The 17,389-nt window shown below is 53.6% G+C and overlaps 1 protein-coding gene across 8 annotated transcripts in view; it reads left to right on the top strand.

The window, feature by feature from the left end:
- The window catches only part of TRAF2 (TNF receptor associated factor 2), a 45,321-nt gene that overhangs the window by 4,847 nt on the left and 23,085 nt on the right, over positions 1-17,389 (top strand). The window contains exons 1-5 of one of the 8 annotated variants that reach the window (XM_017893127.1): positions 22-233; positions 9,737-9,822; positions 11,622-11,840; positions 12,519-12,597; positions 13,643-13,741. In XM_017893127.1, coding sequence (XP_017748616.1) covers positions 11,653-11,840; positions 12,519-12,597; positions 13,643-13,741 — 366 coding nt within the window. In that variant the 5' untranslated portion in view covers positions 22-233; positions 9,737-9,822; positions 11,622-11,652. Of the gene's footprint in view, positions 234-254; positions 276-341; positions 397-8,124; positions 8,609-9,406; positions 9,823-11,621; positions 11,841-12,518; positions 12,598-13,642; positions 13,742-17,389 lie in introns of those variants that run through there. The other 7 variants (XM_017893124.1, XM_017893130.1, XM_017893128.1 and 4 more) reach the window with 7 other exon arrangements.

Here is a 17,389-nt window from a genome sequence, read left to right as displayed (position 1 = left end):
GGGGGCGGGAGAGGCCGCGGGGCGGGGGCGGGGCCGGGGCCGGTCCAAGGGGATTTCTCTGAGCTGCTGGGCCGGAAACCAAGTCGGAGCGGGGCTGGCGCGGGAAAGTTCGGGAACGCGAGCGGCCGTCCTCGGAGCAGCGTCGGGGCACAGTCCCGGGTCTCGCCCGGGGTCGCGGCTCCGAGCCCCCACTGAGGCCCGTGGGCGGCCCACCCGGCCCTGCCCCGCCCAAGGTCCGCCGCTCCCCCGCGCCCTGTCGCCCCCTCCACGCTCAGGTGTGGGCCCCTCGTGTCCCCGAATCCCCGCACCCCCACCCGACTGCGTGCCCGGGCGGGTCAGGGGCGCCTTCGACCCCTGAGGCTGCTAGCGCCCCCAGCCGGGGGTCGGGGAAGACCGGTGAGGCTGGGGGCGGAGCCGACTCTGCTGCTTTCCTGCTGAGTGGCTGGGGAGACCCCGGCTGAGCCTGGGTGAAAAAGTCCCTCTGGCTGCTGGGAGGGAGGGTCGGGGCTAGCAAGGAGCCAGGGCCGGGCCCAGAGCCTGGGCCTGGGATTGGCAGGGGATGTTTGTGGAAGGTAGAGCGGAGAAAAAGGAGTTGGAATGTCTGCAAGAATCTGGCTTGAGCAGCTGAAGGCTGGTGCTTCCTAGGCCAAGATGAAGGAGTCACAGCGCCCATGGCCTCTCGGGAGGCGGCCAGATGTGCAGCCTGGGGTCAGGGGAAAGGTCAGGGCCAGAGCTGGGTATTTTGGAGTTGGCATTTTGAGGCCCTGAGGGCTGAGGGTTAGTGCAGAAGAGCAGCAGACGCACACTCGGTGTAGGGCAGACAGCAGGTAGGGTGTCTGGCAGCCAGTGAAGACGGGGCTCAGAGGAGGAGGGAGTCTTGTCTGGGTCAAGTCAAGGGAAACTAGGACTGAGAACGGACCCTGCTCACATGATCTTGAAGGGACGGAATTACTGCACTGTAACTCAATCTCTCTCCGTGTTAACAGCTCTAGTTTTTAATACGAGAAACTAAATGTATTAATGTGTGAACACTTGTAAGATTCAAGAGCTCCTCTCCTGCAACGCTTGCTCTGATACTTTCGTATAAACAATTGTTAAGAGTTTAGGCTGTTACCGAGTTTCTATTTGGTATTATGTTGAGCCTGAAAAAGATGGGGTTACATATAAAATTGTAATTTTATTTATTTATTTATTGAGACAGTTTTGGTCTTGTTGCCCAGGCTGGAGTGCAGAGGTGCGATCTCGGCTCACTGCAGCCTCCGCTTTGTGGATTCAAGTGATTCTCCTGCCTCAGCCTCCCGAGTAGGTGGGATTACAGGTGCCCGCCACCACGCCCAGCTAATTTTTGTATTTTTGGTAGAGATGAGGTTTCATCATGTTGGCCAGGCTGGTTTCAAACTCTTGACCTGAGGTGATCCACCCTCCTCGGCCTCCCAAAGTGCAGGGATTACAGGCATGAGCCACCGCACCTGGCCATGAAATTATCATTTTAAAGTGAACTTCGAGTATTTGGAGGGCCTCATATTCATGGCTGCATGCAGATCAGTGTTCCAGATCAATGTTCAGATGGGCTTTTATGGAAGTGGGTTAGAATCGGTTGCCACCCAGTGAACTCTTACGTGAAGTTCAGTATTGTATGAAGCAGTCGTGCACTGTTGGTGGAAACATGAATCGAGGAAGTTTGAATCTCCAGCATTTGGGGCATCTTGGAGTCGTTGCCTGTGAGAAGGGTAAGATCTGGGTTGAACGTAAGCGTTTGCAGCGACGAGGTGACACCTGCAGCGGCCAGGTTGCACCCATATCTGATTTGGTGTCATGGTTTGGGCGGCGTTTGACTTGTGTAATAATACAGCTTGTCCTTTTGAGAGTCACCGATGCCACCAAACCATGTTCATACACCAGAGTCAGGATGTCAGGTGTCAGCTGCCTGATGACTCCAGCTTAGTGAAGGCCTCTGTGATTTCTTGTGGGGGTGTCCCGTTGTGAAGGGAACACACAGCTCAGCCCCATTAGCAACAAGGGTGCCAGATGCCCCCCACTCTCCTGTGGAGGGGAGTCTTGCTCTGTCCCCACACTGGAGTGCAGTGGCGCGATCTTGGCTCACTGCAGCCTTTGCCTCCTGGGTTCATGCTCTTCTCCTGCCTCAGCCTCCTGAGTAGCTGGAACTATAGGTGCCCGCCACCACGCCCAGCTAATGTTTTGTTTTTTTAGTGGAGACGGGGTTTCACGGTGTTAGGATGGTCTTGATCTCCTGACCTCGTGATCTGCCCACCTCGGCCTCCCAAAGTGCTGTGATTACAGACGTGAGCCACCGCAGAGGGGCTTTATATTAAAACTTGTTTCTTTTTCTTTTTTTTGTTTGATTTTTTTGTTTGAGATGGAGTCTCGCTCTGTCACCTGGTGTGAGCCACTGCGCCCGGCCTTTTTTTTTCTTTTTTGAGACAGAGTTTCGCTCTTGTTGCCCAGGCTGGAGTGCAGTGACGTGATCTCTGGCTCACTGCAACCTCTGCCTCCGAGGTTCAAACAATTCTCCTGCCTCAGCCTCCCGAGTAGGTGGAATTATAGGCACCCACCATGCCCGGCTAATTTTTGTGTTTTTAGTAGAGACAGGGTTTCTCCACTTTAGTCAGGCTGATCTCGAACTCCTGACCTCAGGTGATCCACCCTCCTCTGCACTCCCAAAGTGCTGGGATTACAGGTATGAGCCACCACACCTGACCTTAAAACCTGTTCTTGACATTTCTTTGTCATTTTAACTTTTTTGTTATTTTATTTTTATACCTGAGGTCTTGTTATGTTTCCCAGGCTGGTCTCGAACTCCTGGCCTCAAGTGATCTCCAACCTTAGCCTCCTAAGTAGCTGGGATTACAGGTGCAAGCTACCATGTCAGTCGGTCCCTGCATGTGTGAGAGTCCGCCCCCCCACACACTTGTTCAGTTGGTCACCGCCTATGTGAGAGTCCTCCCTGCACACTCGTTCAGTCAGTTGCCTCGTGTGTGTCCCCCCCCGCACACTTGTTCAGTCAGTCACTGTGTGTGTGGCCCCCCCACACACTCATTCAGTCGGTCACCGCGTGTGTGAGTCCTCCCTGCACACTTGTTCAGTCATCGCCACTTGTGTGTCCCCCCCCACGCTCGTTCAGTCGGTCACCACGTGTGTGAGTCCCCCTGCACGCTCGTTCAGTCAGTCACCGCGTGTGTGAGAGTCCCCCCTGCATGCTTATTCAGTTGGTCACCGCGTGTGTGTCCCCCCCGCACGCTCGTTCAGTCGGTCACCGCGTGTGGCCCCCCCCGCATGCTCGTTCAGTCGCCACGTGTGTGAGTGTCCCCACCGCATGCTCGTTCAGTCGGTCACCACGTGTGTACTCCCCGCATGCTCGTTCAGTCGGTCACTGCGTGTGAGTCCTCCCCGCATGCTCGTTCAGTCGGTCACTGCGTGTGTGTCCCCCCCGCATGCTCGTTCAGTTGGTCACTGCGTGAGAGTCCTCCTTGCACACTTGTTCAGTCGGTTGCCGCCGCGTGTGTCCCCCCCGCACGCTCGTTAAGTCGGTCACCGCGTGTGTGAGTCCCCCCGCACACTTGTTCAGTCAGTCACTGCGTGTGTGGCCCCCCCCGCACACTTGTTCAGTCAGTTGCTGCGTGTGTGAGTCCCCCCCGCACGCTCCTTCAGTGGGTCACCGCGTGTGTGAGAGTCCTCCCCACACGCTCGTTCAGTTGGTCACCGCGTGTCTGTGTCCCCCCCCCGGCACACTCGTCCCGCACACTCATTCAGTGGGTCACCGCAGGGGTGGCACTTTGGTTTTTAGCCGACTTACATGATAAAATTGGGAGTTTTAAAGTAAAACTGATTTGAAAGCTTGAAAAAACCAGCAGCACATTGTTTCCAGATGGAATCACTCCTGTCTGACCCCTCACATCTCTTGTGACACGTACAGAAAGCAAGAGCAGCCCAGGCTGTCTGGCTACGCACCAGGTCTCAGTCTGTGTGTCTGGTTTAGGTGACCGTGGTATTCAGTTCAGTCCCTCCTGCCTCCTGTGTAGGCCACTGAGAGCTCCGAGTCTAAGCCGGAGGAGATTCTGGGACGTGCTAGGCACAGCGGAAGTTGGGTTCCAACGTGTGAGCAAATTGGGGCACTGTCAGAGTGCTAAAATCTTGGTGTAGCACTTTTGAGCCTTCGTGGTGCTTTTCATTAGTTCTTAAAATATATTTATGAATGAGATTCAAATAAAATGTTTAAGGAATCGCTAAGCACAAAGAACCCCAGAGTGCAGTGCGGGCATCAGTGGGACCTCAGGGACCCTCGACCAGGATGCCTGCCGTGGCCTGGCTGTCTGGGGTTGTGTTTTCATTTGGAAACAGGAATAATGATCCCTGACCTTCCAGCTGTGTCAGGACGTCATGATGGCCACGTGAGGCTGTATGTGTGAGGAGCGTCTGCCGGGGATGGAGGCCATGCTCGGTGTTGTGAATCTCAACTCACTGCAACCTCCTCCTCCCAGGCTCAGGTGATCCTTCCACCTTGGCCTCCTGAGTAGCTGTGACCACACATGCATGCCATCACACCTGGCTCATTTTTTGTATTTTTAGATTTGTTTTTTTTTTTTTTTTTTTTTTTTTTTTGAGACAGAGGATCACTCTTGCTCAGACTGGAGTGCAGTGGCACGATCTCAGCTCACTGCAACCTCTGCCTCTCAAGTTCAAGCGATTCTTCTGCCTCAGCCTCTGGAGTAACTGGGATTACAGGCTTGCACCACCATGCCTGGCTAATTTTTTGTATTTTTAGTGGAGACAGGATCTCACTGTGTTAGCCAGCCTGGTCCTGAACTCCTGACCTCAGGTGATCCACCCACCTCTGCATTCCCAAAGTGCTGTGATTACAAGTATGAGCCACCGCGCCCAGCCATTTTTTTGTGTTTTTGGTAGAGACAGGGTTTCATCATGTTCCCCAGGCTGGTCTTAAACTTCTGAGCTTAAGCTGTCTGCCTGCCTCCACCTCCCAAAGTGCTGGGATTACAGGTGTGAGCCACCTCGCCTGGCCCATTTTTGTGGTTCTTTTGTGTCTGACAGGCATGCCTAAGGCAGGGAGGGCACACCTCTGTCTCTCCACCTTCAAGAGCACATTTGGGAGGAATGTAGATGTGAAAAGAAAAAAACGTCTGAAAGATGGGCCAGGACACTCTTCAGTGACATTGTGAAAAAAGAGAAGGCTCACCCTGAATCTTGTTTTTCTGAGATGGAGTCTCGCTCTGTTGCCCAGGCTGGAGTGCAGTGGCAGCGCGATCTCAGCTCACTGCAAGCTCCACCTTCCGGGTTCACGCCATTCTCCTGCCTCAGCCTCCTGAGTATCTGGGACTACAGGCGCCCACCAGCACACCCAGCTAATTTTTTGTATTTTTAGTAGAGACAGGGTTTCACCGTGGTCTTGATCTCCTGACCTCGTGATCCACCCACCTCGGCCTCCCAAAGTGTTGGGATTATAGGCGTGACCACCGCGCCCGGCCCACTGAATCTGTCTACCCTAGCAAAATGATCCTTTATTTTACCTTCTTGCCCCATTCTACACTAACATGACTGCACTCATAGAGTTCTTCACATTTTATATCCTATTTAACATCTTATAACAAGTATAAAATAGGATTTTGTCCTAAAGAATGTGGCTTAAAGCCGGGCGTGGAGGCTCATACCTGTAATCTCAGCACTTTGGGAGGCTGAAGCCGGTGGATCACCTGAGGTCAGGAGACCGAGATCATCCTGGCTAACACGGTGAAACCCAGTCTCTATTAAAAAATACAAAAAATTAGCTGGATGTAGTGGCAGGTGCCTGTAGTCCCAGCTACTCAGGAGGCTGAGGCAGGAGAATGGCATGAACCTGGGAGGCGGAGGTTGCAGTGAGCCAAGATCGTGCCACTGCACTCCAGCCTGGGCGACAGAGCGAGACTCTGTCTGAAAAAAAGAAAAAAAAAATGTGGCTTAAAACTAATGATATTTAAAATAGAAAATTTCTTTGTCCAAAGTGGGTTAGAAGCCACTTTTAAAACCATTAAACCTTTTTAAATCATTAGTGGCTCAACTGGGCACAGTGGCTCATGCCTGTAATCTCAGCACTTTGGGAGGCTAAGGTGGGCGGATTGTCTGAGGTCAGGAGTTTGAGACCAGCCTGGCCAACATGGTGAAACCCTGTCTCCTAAAATACAAAAATTAGCCAGGTGTGGTGACAGGTGTCTGTAGTCCCAGCTACTCAGGAGGCTGAGGCAGGAGAGTCGCTTGAACCTGGGAGGCGGCAGTTGTACCTTAAATCACTCCATTGCACTCCAGCCTGAGCAACAGAGCGAGACTCTGTCTCAGAAAAAAACAGAAATAAGTCAATAAACCATTAGTGGCTCATGAAATCAATGTAATAGCTTCTGATCAGAACAGAAGAAAGAAAATAGAACACTCAGAATGCCTCTCGTGAAGACTAAGTATAGTTCTGTGAACCTTTGGTTTTAGTGATGTATGTGTATGTAGCACGTCTCCACGTGTCATGATAAACGCCTGCTGAGGGTGCAGTCCTGGTGAGCAGGCTCCCACCTCAGTTTGCCACGGCTGGTGTGCATCTGTGAGCTCCGGAACATCCGCGTAAGCTCTGCTGCCCCCAGGAGCAGGTGCACCTACCTTCGAGAAAGAGGGAGAAACAGGTGTGGCCTCCCCACCGAGGGACCTTGAGTACTGGGCAGGCAGAGCCCCAGCATGCCCTCTGTTGGGTGGTTGGAGGAGTAAGTTTAGGTTATAAGCATGTTTTCTGAACTCCGAAGTACCACATGAATGCAAGGTCTCACTAAATTACAGATTCAGAAGCAGGGATTGAAAGCACACCACTGCTGGCTTTGCGGGGCAGAGAGGTGACTGACAGTCAGTCTTGTCACAGTTTCTCAAGAGTCAGCCCTATTCAGGCCAGTGAGCGCAGCTCAGGGATGAGGTCGCTGCCTGTGTGTTCCCCTCTCCCGTACATGGCGTCAGTTTTGGCAGTCCACGTGTCTCTCCTGTGGAGGATGCTCAGAGGGGCTGGCCCCATGGGTCTGCAGGGTTGGCGCACCATCGGGGGAAGACACTTTGAACGTGCTTCTGTTGGTGAGCTAGGTCAGGGAAGCTTTGGGGAATGTTTACAGAAGGAGCTGAGGGTGGTCGTCTTGGGGCCTAAGTTTTCTGAGTTAAAAGCACCTCCTATTCGGGATCCGTGTGGTAGTGACCCTTTTCTTCTTTATTACTGTTTTTTTTCTTTTTTTTTTTTTTTTTTTGAGAGCGAGTCTCGCTGCAGTGGCCAGGTTGGAGTGCGCTGGTGTGATATCGGCTCACTGCAACCTCTCCTTCCCGGGTTCAAGTGATTCTCCTGCCTCAGTCTCCTGAATAGCTGGAATTACAAGCGTGCGCCCACCACGTCTGGCTAATTTTTGTATTTTTAGTAGAGATGGGATTTCACCCTGTTGGTCAGGCTAGTCTCGAACTCCTGACCTTGTGATCCGCCCGCCTTGGCTTCCCAAAGTGCTGGGATTGTAGGTGTGAGCCACCATGCCTGGCCAATTTTTTTTTTTTTTTCTATGGAGTCTTGCTGCATCACCCAGGCTGGAGTGAAGTGGTGTGATCTCAGCTCACTGCAACCTCTGCTTCCCGGGTTCAAGCAATTCTTCTGCTTCAGCCTCCAGAGTAGCTGGGATTACAGGCAAACACCACGATGCCCGGCTAATTTTTGTATTTTTAGTAGAGACGGGGTTTCACCATGTTGGCCAGGATGGTCTTGATCTCTTGACCTCATGATCCACCTGCTTTGGCCTCCCAAAGTGCTGGGATTACAGGCGTGAGCCACCGCGCCCGGCCGGTTGTGGCCCTTTTTCAGGGGTTTACAGGTAAACTGTCCTTCCACTTTTTGAGATCTGGGGACATTACATGGGAGTTGGAGGCAAGTCTCAGAAGGCTGCTGGGCCTTGTCCTGGGCGCAGGCTTCTTAGGCCCACCTCAGGGTTACCAAGGGGCAGGTGTGCAGATGCATAGGGACCAGCACTGGGGGCTCTTCCAGACAGGGCAAAGGCGTTAAGGGAACAGAGGAGAGCAGGGGGATTGGGGGCATCATGAGGATGGTGGGGGACAAGGCCAGATGGGCCTAAACCCAGTGGCTGGGTTTCCTTCTGAGTGTGCAGGATGTTCCTGGGGAGCCCTCAGTGACGGGTGCCCTATTGGTATGGGTGTGAAGGAGGAGCAGAGAGCAGGGTCAGGGCCAGAGAAGGGGCTAGTGCTGGCAGCGTGCAGGCAGAGCCAGTGGGATTGGCCTGTGATTGGACAAGGAATGGGCTCAGAAAGCATCCTGGATAGCTGGGCATGGAGGTGCGCTCACCTGTAGTCCCAGCCACTCAGGAAACTGACAGGAGGATCACTTGAGCCCAGGGCTTCCAACCTGTAGTGTGCAGTGATCACGCCTGTGAATAGTCAGTGTACTCCAGCTAGGGCAACATAGTGAGACGCCTGTTTCTCAAGAAAAATGAAAGCCTCCTGGGTTTGGCTGAGTCCCTGGTGAATGGCGGAGCGGTCCTGAGAGCTGGGAAGACCTCCTTCTGGGACAGCAACTGGGGCAGAGGTGAGAGGAGGAGAGAAGGGCCTCAGCAGTGTTCTGGCCTCTTGGGTCCATGCAAGACTTGCTGGTCCTGGGCCTGCTGGGAGAGGTCAGCCCCGTTCAGGCGAGCAGTACTGGGACTGGGTGACCCACACCGCTGTGTCAGGGGCACACAGTGACACTTCGTTTTCCTCACTGCTGTGGCCGCAGCCTTCCTGCTGCTGCTCTGCCTTTTGGGTGGGTCCCTGCTGCTTTGAGGTTGCAAGTGACCCAAGGCTTCCAAAAGGGTGCCAAGTTGACACCCTTTTGGCAACTTGGGCCTTGGAAAGACAGCAGAGCAGGTATGCAGTGTTAGGACCTGTGGCTGAGCTAACAGCCTGCCTAAAGGCATCACTCAGGCTCAAGTAGGACAGCGAGGCCCCCATCTTGGGGCTGTTGTTGTCCAGGCACAGAGCAATCAGCATCTGCTGTCCTTCCTGGAGAAAAAATGGAAAGTGCATTTGTTATTTAAATGTTGGAATGGGCCATTCACAGTGGCTCCTACCTGGAATCCCAGCACATTAGGAGGGCGAGGTTGGTGGATCACATGAGGCCAGGAGTTCAAGACCATCCTGGTCAACGTGGTGAAACCCCATCTGAAAAATACAAAAAATTAGCTGGGTGTGGTGGCGTGTACCTGTGGTCCCAGTTACTTGGGAGACTGAGGCATGAGAATTGCTTGAACCCAGGAGGTAGAGGTTGCAATGAGCTGAGATTGCTCCACTGCACTCCAGCCTGGGTGACAGACCGCGAGACTCTAAGAAAAAAAAAAAAAGGAATGGTTCTGATAAGTCATTCCTTAAGTAAATAAAATGCCACCCCAGTTTGCCCTCTGGGGAGAGAACTCTGGAGGCTGCCCTCCACCCTCAGGCCGGGGCCTGCCTGTCAGTCCCTGCCTCCCTGGGCTGCCTGCTGGATATCTCAGCTGACACCATACCGCTGTCCTTCCTCCATCTCTTTCCCAGGTTGGTCTGCCTGGAGTCGCCCTTCTGGGAGTGAGCCCCCCATCCCCACTGGAAGTCCCTCCCTAGCTGTCCCCAGTTCCCTGAATCAAGACTGCTTTCCTGCTAGAGAGATGACCCCAGTACCCACCCCCTTTCATTGGGCTCTCAGGTGCCTGGACGGAGACGGAGCATACTTAGAGCTAACCCTGGCCCTCAGGCTGCTTTTGAAGGCGGAGCGTGGCAGGCGAGCATCAGGTGACACGTGCCCCCATGGTGACCGCAAGAAGGCACTGGAGGCCATTGTGAAGGGGGGGGTTTCGGGTCCTCACGCCTGGCCCTGGTTCCAGGTATGAGGCTGTGGAGACGCATGGGTCTGCCTCTCTAATCCACAGCTTCCTGTTGCTACTTGGGTAGCTCCATGGTTGCCGTCCGGTTGTGTTTCGAGTTTGTTCTCTTGGGCGTCTGTGCCCTGGAAGTTCCCTGTGCTTGATGGGGCCAGCACATGTGAACAAACTTCACTTCAGCCAGAAGCTTTGAAGTCTTTGGACTCAAGCTTTACCCAAACCGCTTACAGGGTTGGCGGGGACCGAGTGCCTGTCTCCCCCTTTTTTTTGAGATGGAGTCTTGCTCTGTCGCCCAGGCTGGAGTGCAGTGGCGTGATCTCGACTCAGTGCAACCTCTGCCTCCCAGGTTCACGCCATTCACCTGCCTCAGCCTCCCGAGTAGCTGGGACTACAGGCGCTCGCTCCCATGCCCAGCTAATTTTTGTATTTTTAATAGAGGCAGGGTTTCATCGTGTTAGCCAGGATGGTCTCGATCTCCTGACCTCATGATCTGCCCACCTCAGCCTCCCAAAGTGCTGGGATTACAGGTGTGAGATTTGTAGTTCGTTGAGAGAGAGAGACAGACTTCCAGGTAATGGTTGGTGTGCCAGGTAACTGCTCACATTGTCTGCTCATTCTGCCCAATGAATGGGTCTAGGCATCCTCATTGTTCGCTTCCTCTGTCCTCAGCATCAGCCCAACCCTGACCCGGCCCCTTCCTGGGATTCCTGCACCACAGGAGCCCCGTGATGGGAAGGGGAGAGGGAAACCCACCTGGGGGTGCTCTGTAAGGAGAGCAGAGCCCGGTGGAGTTTCTGCCCGGGACACTGAGGGAGGAAGAGCCACAGTTAATCCAGAAGGAAGGGTGGGGTGCAGGGATTGGCTGGACGATGCTCAGAGAGGCAGGAAAAGTGGGCACGGCACAGAGTGGCTGAGGCCATCTGTGGTGGCCTGGTGCTTAGAGCGGCAGAAGGAGGGCGTGGTGCGGGCACTGAGGCCGGCCGTGGTGTGGGCACTGAGGCCGTCCGTGGCTGCCTTGGTGGGGCTGACTGAGTTCTAGTGGACAGCAAGGGGCCAGGGCAGGGCTGGCTCATGGAGGGCTCTGAAGGCCACGTGCACCATCTGAAGTAAGGGGAAACCCATGGGTAGCTAAAGGGAATGCACTAGCCAACCCCAGGTGTGCTGCATTCCTGCTCTAGGGGCTGGTCTGGCGGCATGGCTCTCTCCTGAGTGCCTGTAGGGCCTGAGTGCTGCCAGGCAGGCATCTGCTGCCCAGTGGGTTTGGTAAGATATATTTCAGAAGACATCCACCACTCTAAAACATGCTTATTGGGGGAACCATGGGGGAGACCGAAGAGCCTAGAGCCTTGAGAACCTCTGACCGTTAATGTTAACAGGAAGGCAGCCTGTTCCTCTAGCTGGGGAGCGGGGGTGTGCATGACAGGAAGCCCGTGCGTCTGTGCCTCTTTGGAGTTGTGGGTTGGGTATGTGGATGCCAGCCATGTGGTCCCCACCCTCACTGAGCCTGAGTTTCCGTACTAGCGGCGGGCGATGGGACTAGAGGGTCTCCAAGGCTCCCCAAAGCTCTGCAATTCTGCTTCTCCGAGTCTTGACTGCAGGTCATGGGGACCCGGCCCCTCACCATCGCCTGCTACTGATCACCATCGGTTTGGTTTTCTTTCGAGGACTGTTCTGGAATTGAGGTGTAATGTGCTGCGTGTTCTTCCTTAGGGCTTGGTCGTTCGCGGGGGTCACAGCTCTCATGGCTGCAGCTAGCGTGACCCCCCCTGGCTCCTTGGAGTTGCTACAGCCTGGCTTCTCCAAGACCCTCCTGGGGACCAAGCTGGAAGCCAAGTACCTGTGCTCCGCCTGCGGAAACGTCCTGCGCAGGCCCTTCCAGGCGCAGTGTGGCCACCGGTACTGCTCCTTCTGCCTGGCCAGCATCCTCAGGTGCATGGGGCCCGCAGGCTGGGAGGAGGGGCAGGCAGGCCAGGCTAGCCTTAGAGCCACGTTGCCCAGCCTGGGAGCTCCCGGCAGAGCCGGGTCCAGCTTAGATGTGCTTCAGTTATCAATACTCCCTGGATTTCGGAGGTTTACCACAAATAATGTAAAATTAATAATTTTAAAATAACAATTTGAAATACTATTGTGGATACATGGGGTTAAATATGATACATCGTTATAGTTAATTTCACCTTTTTATTATTTTTAATGTGAGTACTGGAAGGTTTAAAGTGCCGCCTACTGCTCACTTTTGGCTGCTCTAGGCAGCTGAGACGGCCGCCTTTCCTGCAGCGAGTGGTGTGAGAGGCGTGGCCTCTGCACGTCAGCAGCAGCTCGGCCTGTGGGGAGAGCCGGCAGCACCTGAGTTACTGCAGCCAGTGTCCTTGGCAGTTCAGGCGCGCCTTCTTCACAATCGGGGAGCGATAGGAACATCGTCCTGTGAATATTGGGGTTTAAAACATGTCCCATTAACATTTGCCTGCTGTTAGTTTCATTCACAATGAGAAAGTTTAAAGAAACTGTGGTGTGGAGGTAGGTTTTTGAACTGAAGCAAATGGTGTTCATTTATTTTTTGCATTAAGTTTCACGGTGGGATTTTTTGTGTGTGTCTTTTTTCCCCACTAGCTCTGGGCCTCAGAACTGTGCTGCCTGTGTTCACGAGGGCATATATGAAGAAGGCATTTCTATTTTAGAAAGCAGTTCGGTAAGTAAAATGTCTTGAAGCCACAAATGTTGAACAGAAAATGTCTTAATTTCTTTTTTTTTTTTTTTTTGAGACAGAGTCTTGCTCTGTCGCCCAGGCTGGAGTGCAGTGGCCGGATCTCAGCTCACTGCAAGCTCCGCCTCCCGGGTTTACGCCATTCTCCTGCCTCAGCCTCCCGAGTAGCTGGGACTACAGGCGCCCGCCACCTCGCCCGGCTAGATTTTGTATTTTTTAGTAGAGACGGGGTTTCACCGTGTTAGCCAGGATGGTTTCGATCTCCTGACCTCGTGATCCACCCATCTCGGCCTCCCAAAGTGCTGGGATTACAGGCTTGAACCACCGCACCCAGCAGTTTCTTTTAACACCATGGGTGGGGCTGGGCACAGTGTCTCACACCTGTAATCCCAGCACTTTGGGAGGCCCAGGCAGGCGGATTGCTTGAGTCCAGGAGTTTGATTTTGAGACCAGCCTGGGCAACATAGTGAGACCCTGTCTCTACAAAAAACAAAAAACTTAGCAGGGGCTGGGCTCAGTGTCTCACACCTGTAATCCCAGCACTTTGCGGGGCCGAAGTGGGTGGATCACATGAGGTCAGGAGTTCGAGACCAGCCTGGCCCACATGGTGAAACCCCATCTCTACCAGAAATACAAAAAATTAGCTGGGCTTGGTGGCGCATGCCTATAGTCCCAGCCACTTGGGAGGCTGAAGTGGGAGGATCGCTTGAGTCTGGGAGGCGGAGGTTACAGTGAGCCAAGATCATGCCACTGTACTCCCACCTGGGTTACAAAGTGAGACCCCTCCTTAAAAAAAAAAGGGCAGCCAGAAGTTGTCCCTTAGCAGACTCGGGAAGTTTAGGGTCTGGAAACTTTGGCATCAAGGTGAGTCTAAAAAAAAATGGAATCAGGGAGTCATCCTCTGCTCCTGGAGTGGCCTGGGAAGGCGACGTGACGCAGTGTTGGTTGGTTTGGACGTGTGGCCTGTGTTCCTCGGTTGCAGCCGGGAGACTGGGAGGAGGTTTAACCTGAGGGATGTTCCTCTCCCCAGGCTTTCCCAGATAATGCTGCCCGCAGGGAGGTGGAGAGCCTGCCAGCCGTCTGTCCCATTGATGGGTGCACCTGGAAGGGGACCCTGAAAGAATATGAGGTAAAGATGCCTGCGTGTGGCACGGTGACAGAAGCCCAGCAGTCGGGAGTCGCCCACGCTCCCCCAGCAGTCGGGACCTTGTCCTGCACGTTCTCACTGGGGCTGAAGCCTGTCTAATGTCTGTGGAGGAAGAGACGGAGCTGCTCCTTAGAGTATGTCCATTTAGAAACACAAGTAGTGCAGAGCACAGACCTGCACCGTGGAGCTAGGGCTGTGTGACCTCGGGCAAGGTACTTACCCTCTCTGTGCCTCAGGTTTCTTGTCTGTCCATGGGAGTGCAGGATCCCACCATCGTGGGGTAGCTGTGAGGGTTGGAGGTGCCTGTGTGAGCCTTGGGAATGCCGTGGTTATCTAAGGTTATCTAAGTGGTAGCATTTCCTGAGAATGAAGGGGAGATGGCTGTGCACTGGGGCCTGCAGCTTTCAAGTTTGGTGGGGCTTTTTGTTGTGTCTCTTGTATCCACAAAGGATTTCTTATTTTGAATTGTGTCAACACTGGAAATTGCAGAAATAATGGACATCCTTGTCTTGCAGTGACAGCAACATAGGCAGTGGCCTACACTTCAGTTGGCCGTGGTTTGTCCCTGTGTACTGGGTGAGCTGTGTGCTGGGCGAGGCGGGCTTGTGTTCCTGCACTGGCGCATTGGGGATTTCAGCGTGATTCTCATGTCACCTTTTAGGCATTTGGAAACTTAACCTGTAGTGTAGAGGCCAGGAGGTGCCGAGAGAGCTAGTTAAGGCCACTATGGCTTGCCAAGTTACACAGTCTTCCTTCTTGTCATAATGAGTGCCCTTTAAGAGGTTTCTCTCTGGGATCCTTGTACAGGATTCCTGGAGTAACACTGTCCACAGAGCCCCAAGGTAGAGGCAGCCCAGTGTCCACGGATGATGGATAAACATGGGAAGTGTGATCTGTGAACACGGTGGGATATGATTCACCCTTAAAAAGGCAGGAGATTCAGACACACACTCCCCAGGGATGAACTCTGAGGCCAGTGTGCTGAGCGACATGAGCCAGTTACCAAAGGACAGACCCTCTGCGATTCCACTTGGGGGACACCCCTAGAGGCATCACATCCGTAGGCACAGGAAGTAGAATGGAGGGCAGGGGTCATTGTTCAGTGAGCACTGAGTCAGATCAGAATCTCAAAGTGAGGCGGTACCTTGATGCCATCCAGTCCAGCCTCAGGTTGGTGAGGCTGTGAGGGCTGTTTGCTCAGAACCCTGGCCTTCTGCACTTAAGGGAGCTTCCTGCCCAGGCTGGGTCTGGGATCTCCTGCTTAGCTGGACCCTGAGGTGTTGCCAGCTGGGTTGGAATTGGACCTGCATTACTGCGGGTTTCTCCTCTCCCCCTCCCTGCCCTGTGAGCCTGGCCACACCTCCCTCGATCTTTTGAGACTCTGCTTTGTGGTCTTTGGGCTCCAAGTTTCGTTTTTTCAGAAGAACCGTCCCAGCTGTATCTGGGGTGAACGAGATGTGCTTTCCTCCCTAGCCCGGGGATTGTGTCCTGGACATGGAGCAAGACTCCTACCTCTGTGGACAGAGATGCCAGACCCGCAGCCACGACGTGCGATGCAAAGCTTTCTAGGCTCTTGTGTGGCTCTGCTGCACGAGCGGCTGTGGTGCATGGCATCGTACACCCCACTCCCTGCTCCTCTAAAGAGGCGCAGCTTGGTCATTGCCCAGTGCTGTCTGCAAGGGAGACGGCTCCCTGGGGAGGTGGCCCAGGGTCAGGGTCTCCCTGGTAGGGTCAGGGTACCAGCTGGCTGCAGGGAGTAGGGGTGCTATGCTACCCCTTTGAGAGGACTGAGAGGTGCCTGGGGGACAGGTGGGATAATAGTTCCCAGCTCTGCACTAGACCCCGAGTCCTCTGGGGTCTCTGCCATCTCCAGGCTCATGGGATGCAACAGTGACAATTATGAGGGCCTCCAGCTGAGGGCCAGGGACTATAGCCAGCCCCTGGGCTGGGGTGCCACGCGGTCCTGCAGGCACGCAGGGTGGAAAGTCCCTGGCTGCACCTTTGAGAGCTCTGGAAAGTCCCTGAGAGGAGCCGGGTTTGGTCATGTGGGAGGGGCGGGCACTGCTCTGGAATAGCTTGGCTGTGGCCTTTGATTTTATTGATAAAACCTCTCACTGGCTGTAAATGTCACACATGGGGGCAGAAATCAAACCCTCTCTGTGCAGTTGGGAGCCAGCTCTGCAGGTGTAGCTGTGCCTCAGAGTCGCCTCTGTTTGCGCTCAGGTGGTTCAGAGTGTGCTGCTAGTTGGGGCCTTATTGTGAACACAGTACTGAGGCTGAGGCTGCTTTTCTTTCTTGATGGTCTGAACTTTGTTGGAAAAGGGGAAAATCCTGCTTAGCTTTTGAATATGTTTGTCTTTTGCAATGATGCCTTTCTAGGAACTGAATGATTTTGTTTATTTATTTTTATTTTTATTTTTTTTCTTTTGAGACAGGGTCTCGCTCTGTTGTCCAGGCTAGAGCGCGGTGGTGCGATCTCGGCTCACTGCAACCTCTGCCTCCCAGGTTCAAGCAATTCATCTGCCTCAGCCTACAGGTGCCTGCCACCACACCTGGCTAATTTTTTGTATTTCTTGTAGAGATGGGGTTTTTTACCATGTTGGCCAGGCTGGTCTTGAATTCCTGACCTCAAGTGATCCATCCGCCTTGGCCTCCCAGAGTGCTGAGATTACTGGCATAAGCCACTGCACCTGGCCAAATCGAATGATTTTTAAAACTTTAGGTAAACGTTGATGGAGTGCTTGCCGAGTGCTAAAAGCAGAGCTGAATTCCCCAGCGGGCCCCTGGAGCTACTCGTTCTGGCAGCTGGGTGGTGGGGGTGCAGGGAGACTTTCTAGAGAGGACACAGACTGGCTGCATGAGCAACGGAAAGGCCAGGAAAAGCCAAGTATGCTCAGCCTCATGGACATTCTAGTAACATTCAGAGGGATGACGACTGTATTTGCATCAAATGTTTAGTTTGAATTCTGGCTGAATAAATATTGATTTTTTTGAACTGTGCCTGCTGTGAGTGGGGAGAAGACTGAGACAGATGGTGCTGGTGTGGATGTATCTGCTGGAGGACATCCCTGGTCCCACTGGGGATTTCAAGTACCAAGTCCCAAGAGAAAGGTGTTTTTTTTTCTTTTTTTTTTGAGACGGAGTCTCGCTCTGTCACCCAGGCTGGAGTGCAGTGGCTCAATCTCGGCTCACTGCAAGCTCCCCCTCCCGGGTTCACGCCATTCTCCTGGCTCAGCCTCCCAAGTAGCTGGGACTACAGGCACTTGCCACAATGCCTGGCTAATTTTTTTGTATTTTTAGTAGAGACGGGGGTTTCACCATGTTAGCCAGGATGGTCTCGATCTCCCGACTTTGTGATCCGCCCATCTTGGTCTCCCAAAGCGCTGGAATTACAGGTGTGAGCCACCATGCCCAGCCAAGAAAGATTTTATTTTTGACATTTCAAGCATGCAGCACATCTGAGCAGTGAGACTGAGAATAGAGGCATGCCGCTGCCCCATAGGCCTGCACGCTGCCCCCCACAGCACCAGCCAGCCTTCGCCAGCCTTCTTTCAGCCCTTCAACCCTGACATATTTTTTTTCTTTTCTGGCTTATTTTAAAGCAAATGAAGATATCATATCATTTCATCT

This window comes from Rhinopithecus bieti, unplaced genomic scaffold (genome assembly GCF_001698545.2).
Source record: "Rhinopithecus bieti isolate Rb0 unplaced genomic scaffold, ASM169854v2 scaffold_23276, whole genome shotgun sequence".
NCBI classification, from domain to species: Eukaryota; Metazoa; Chordata; class Mammalia; order Primates; family Cercopithecidae; genus Rhinopithecus; species Rhinopithecus bieti.
This window is presented reverse-complemented; position numbering and strand designations above follow the sequence as displayed.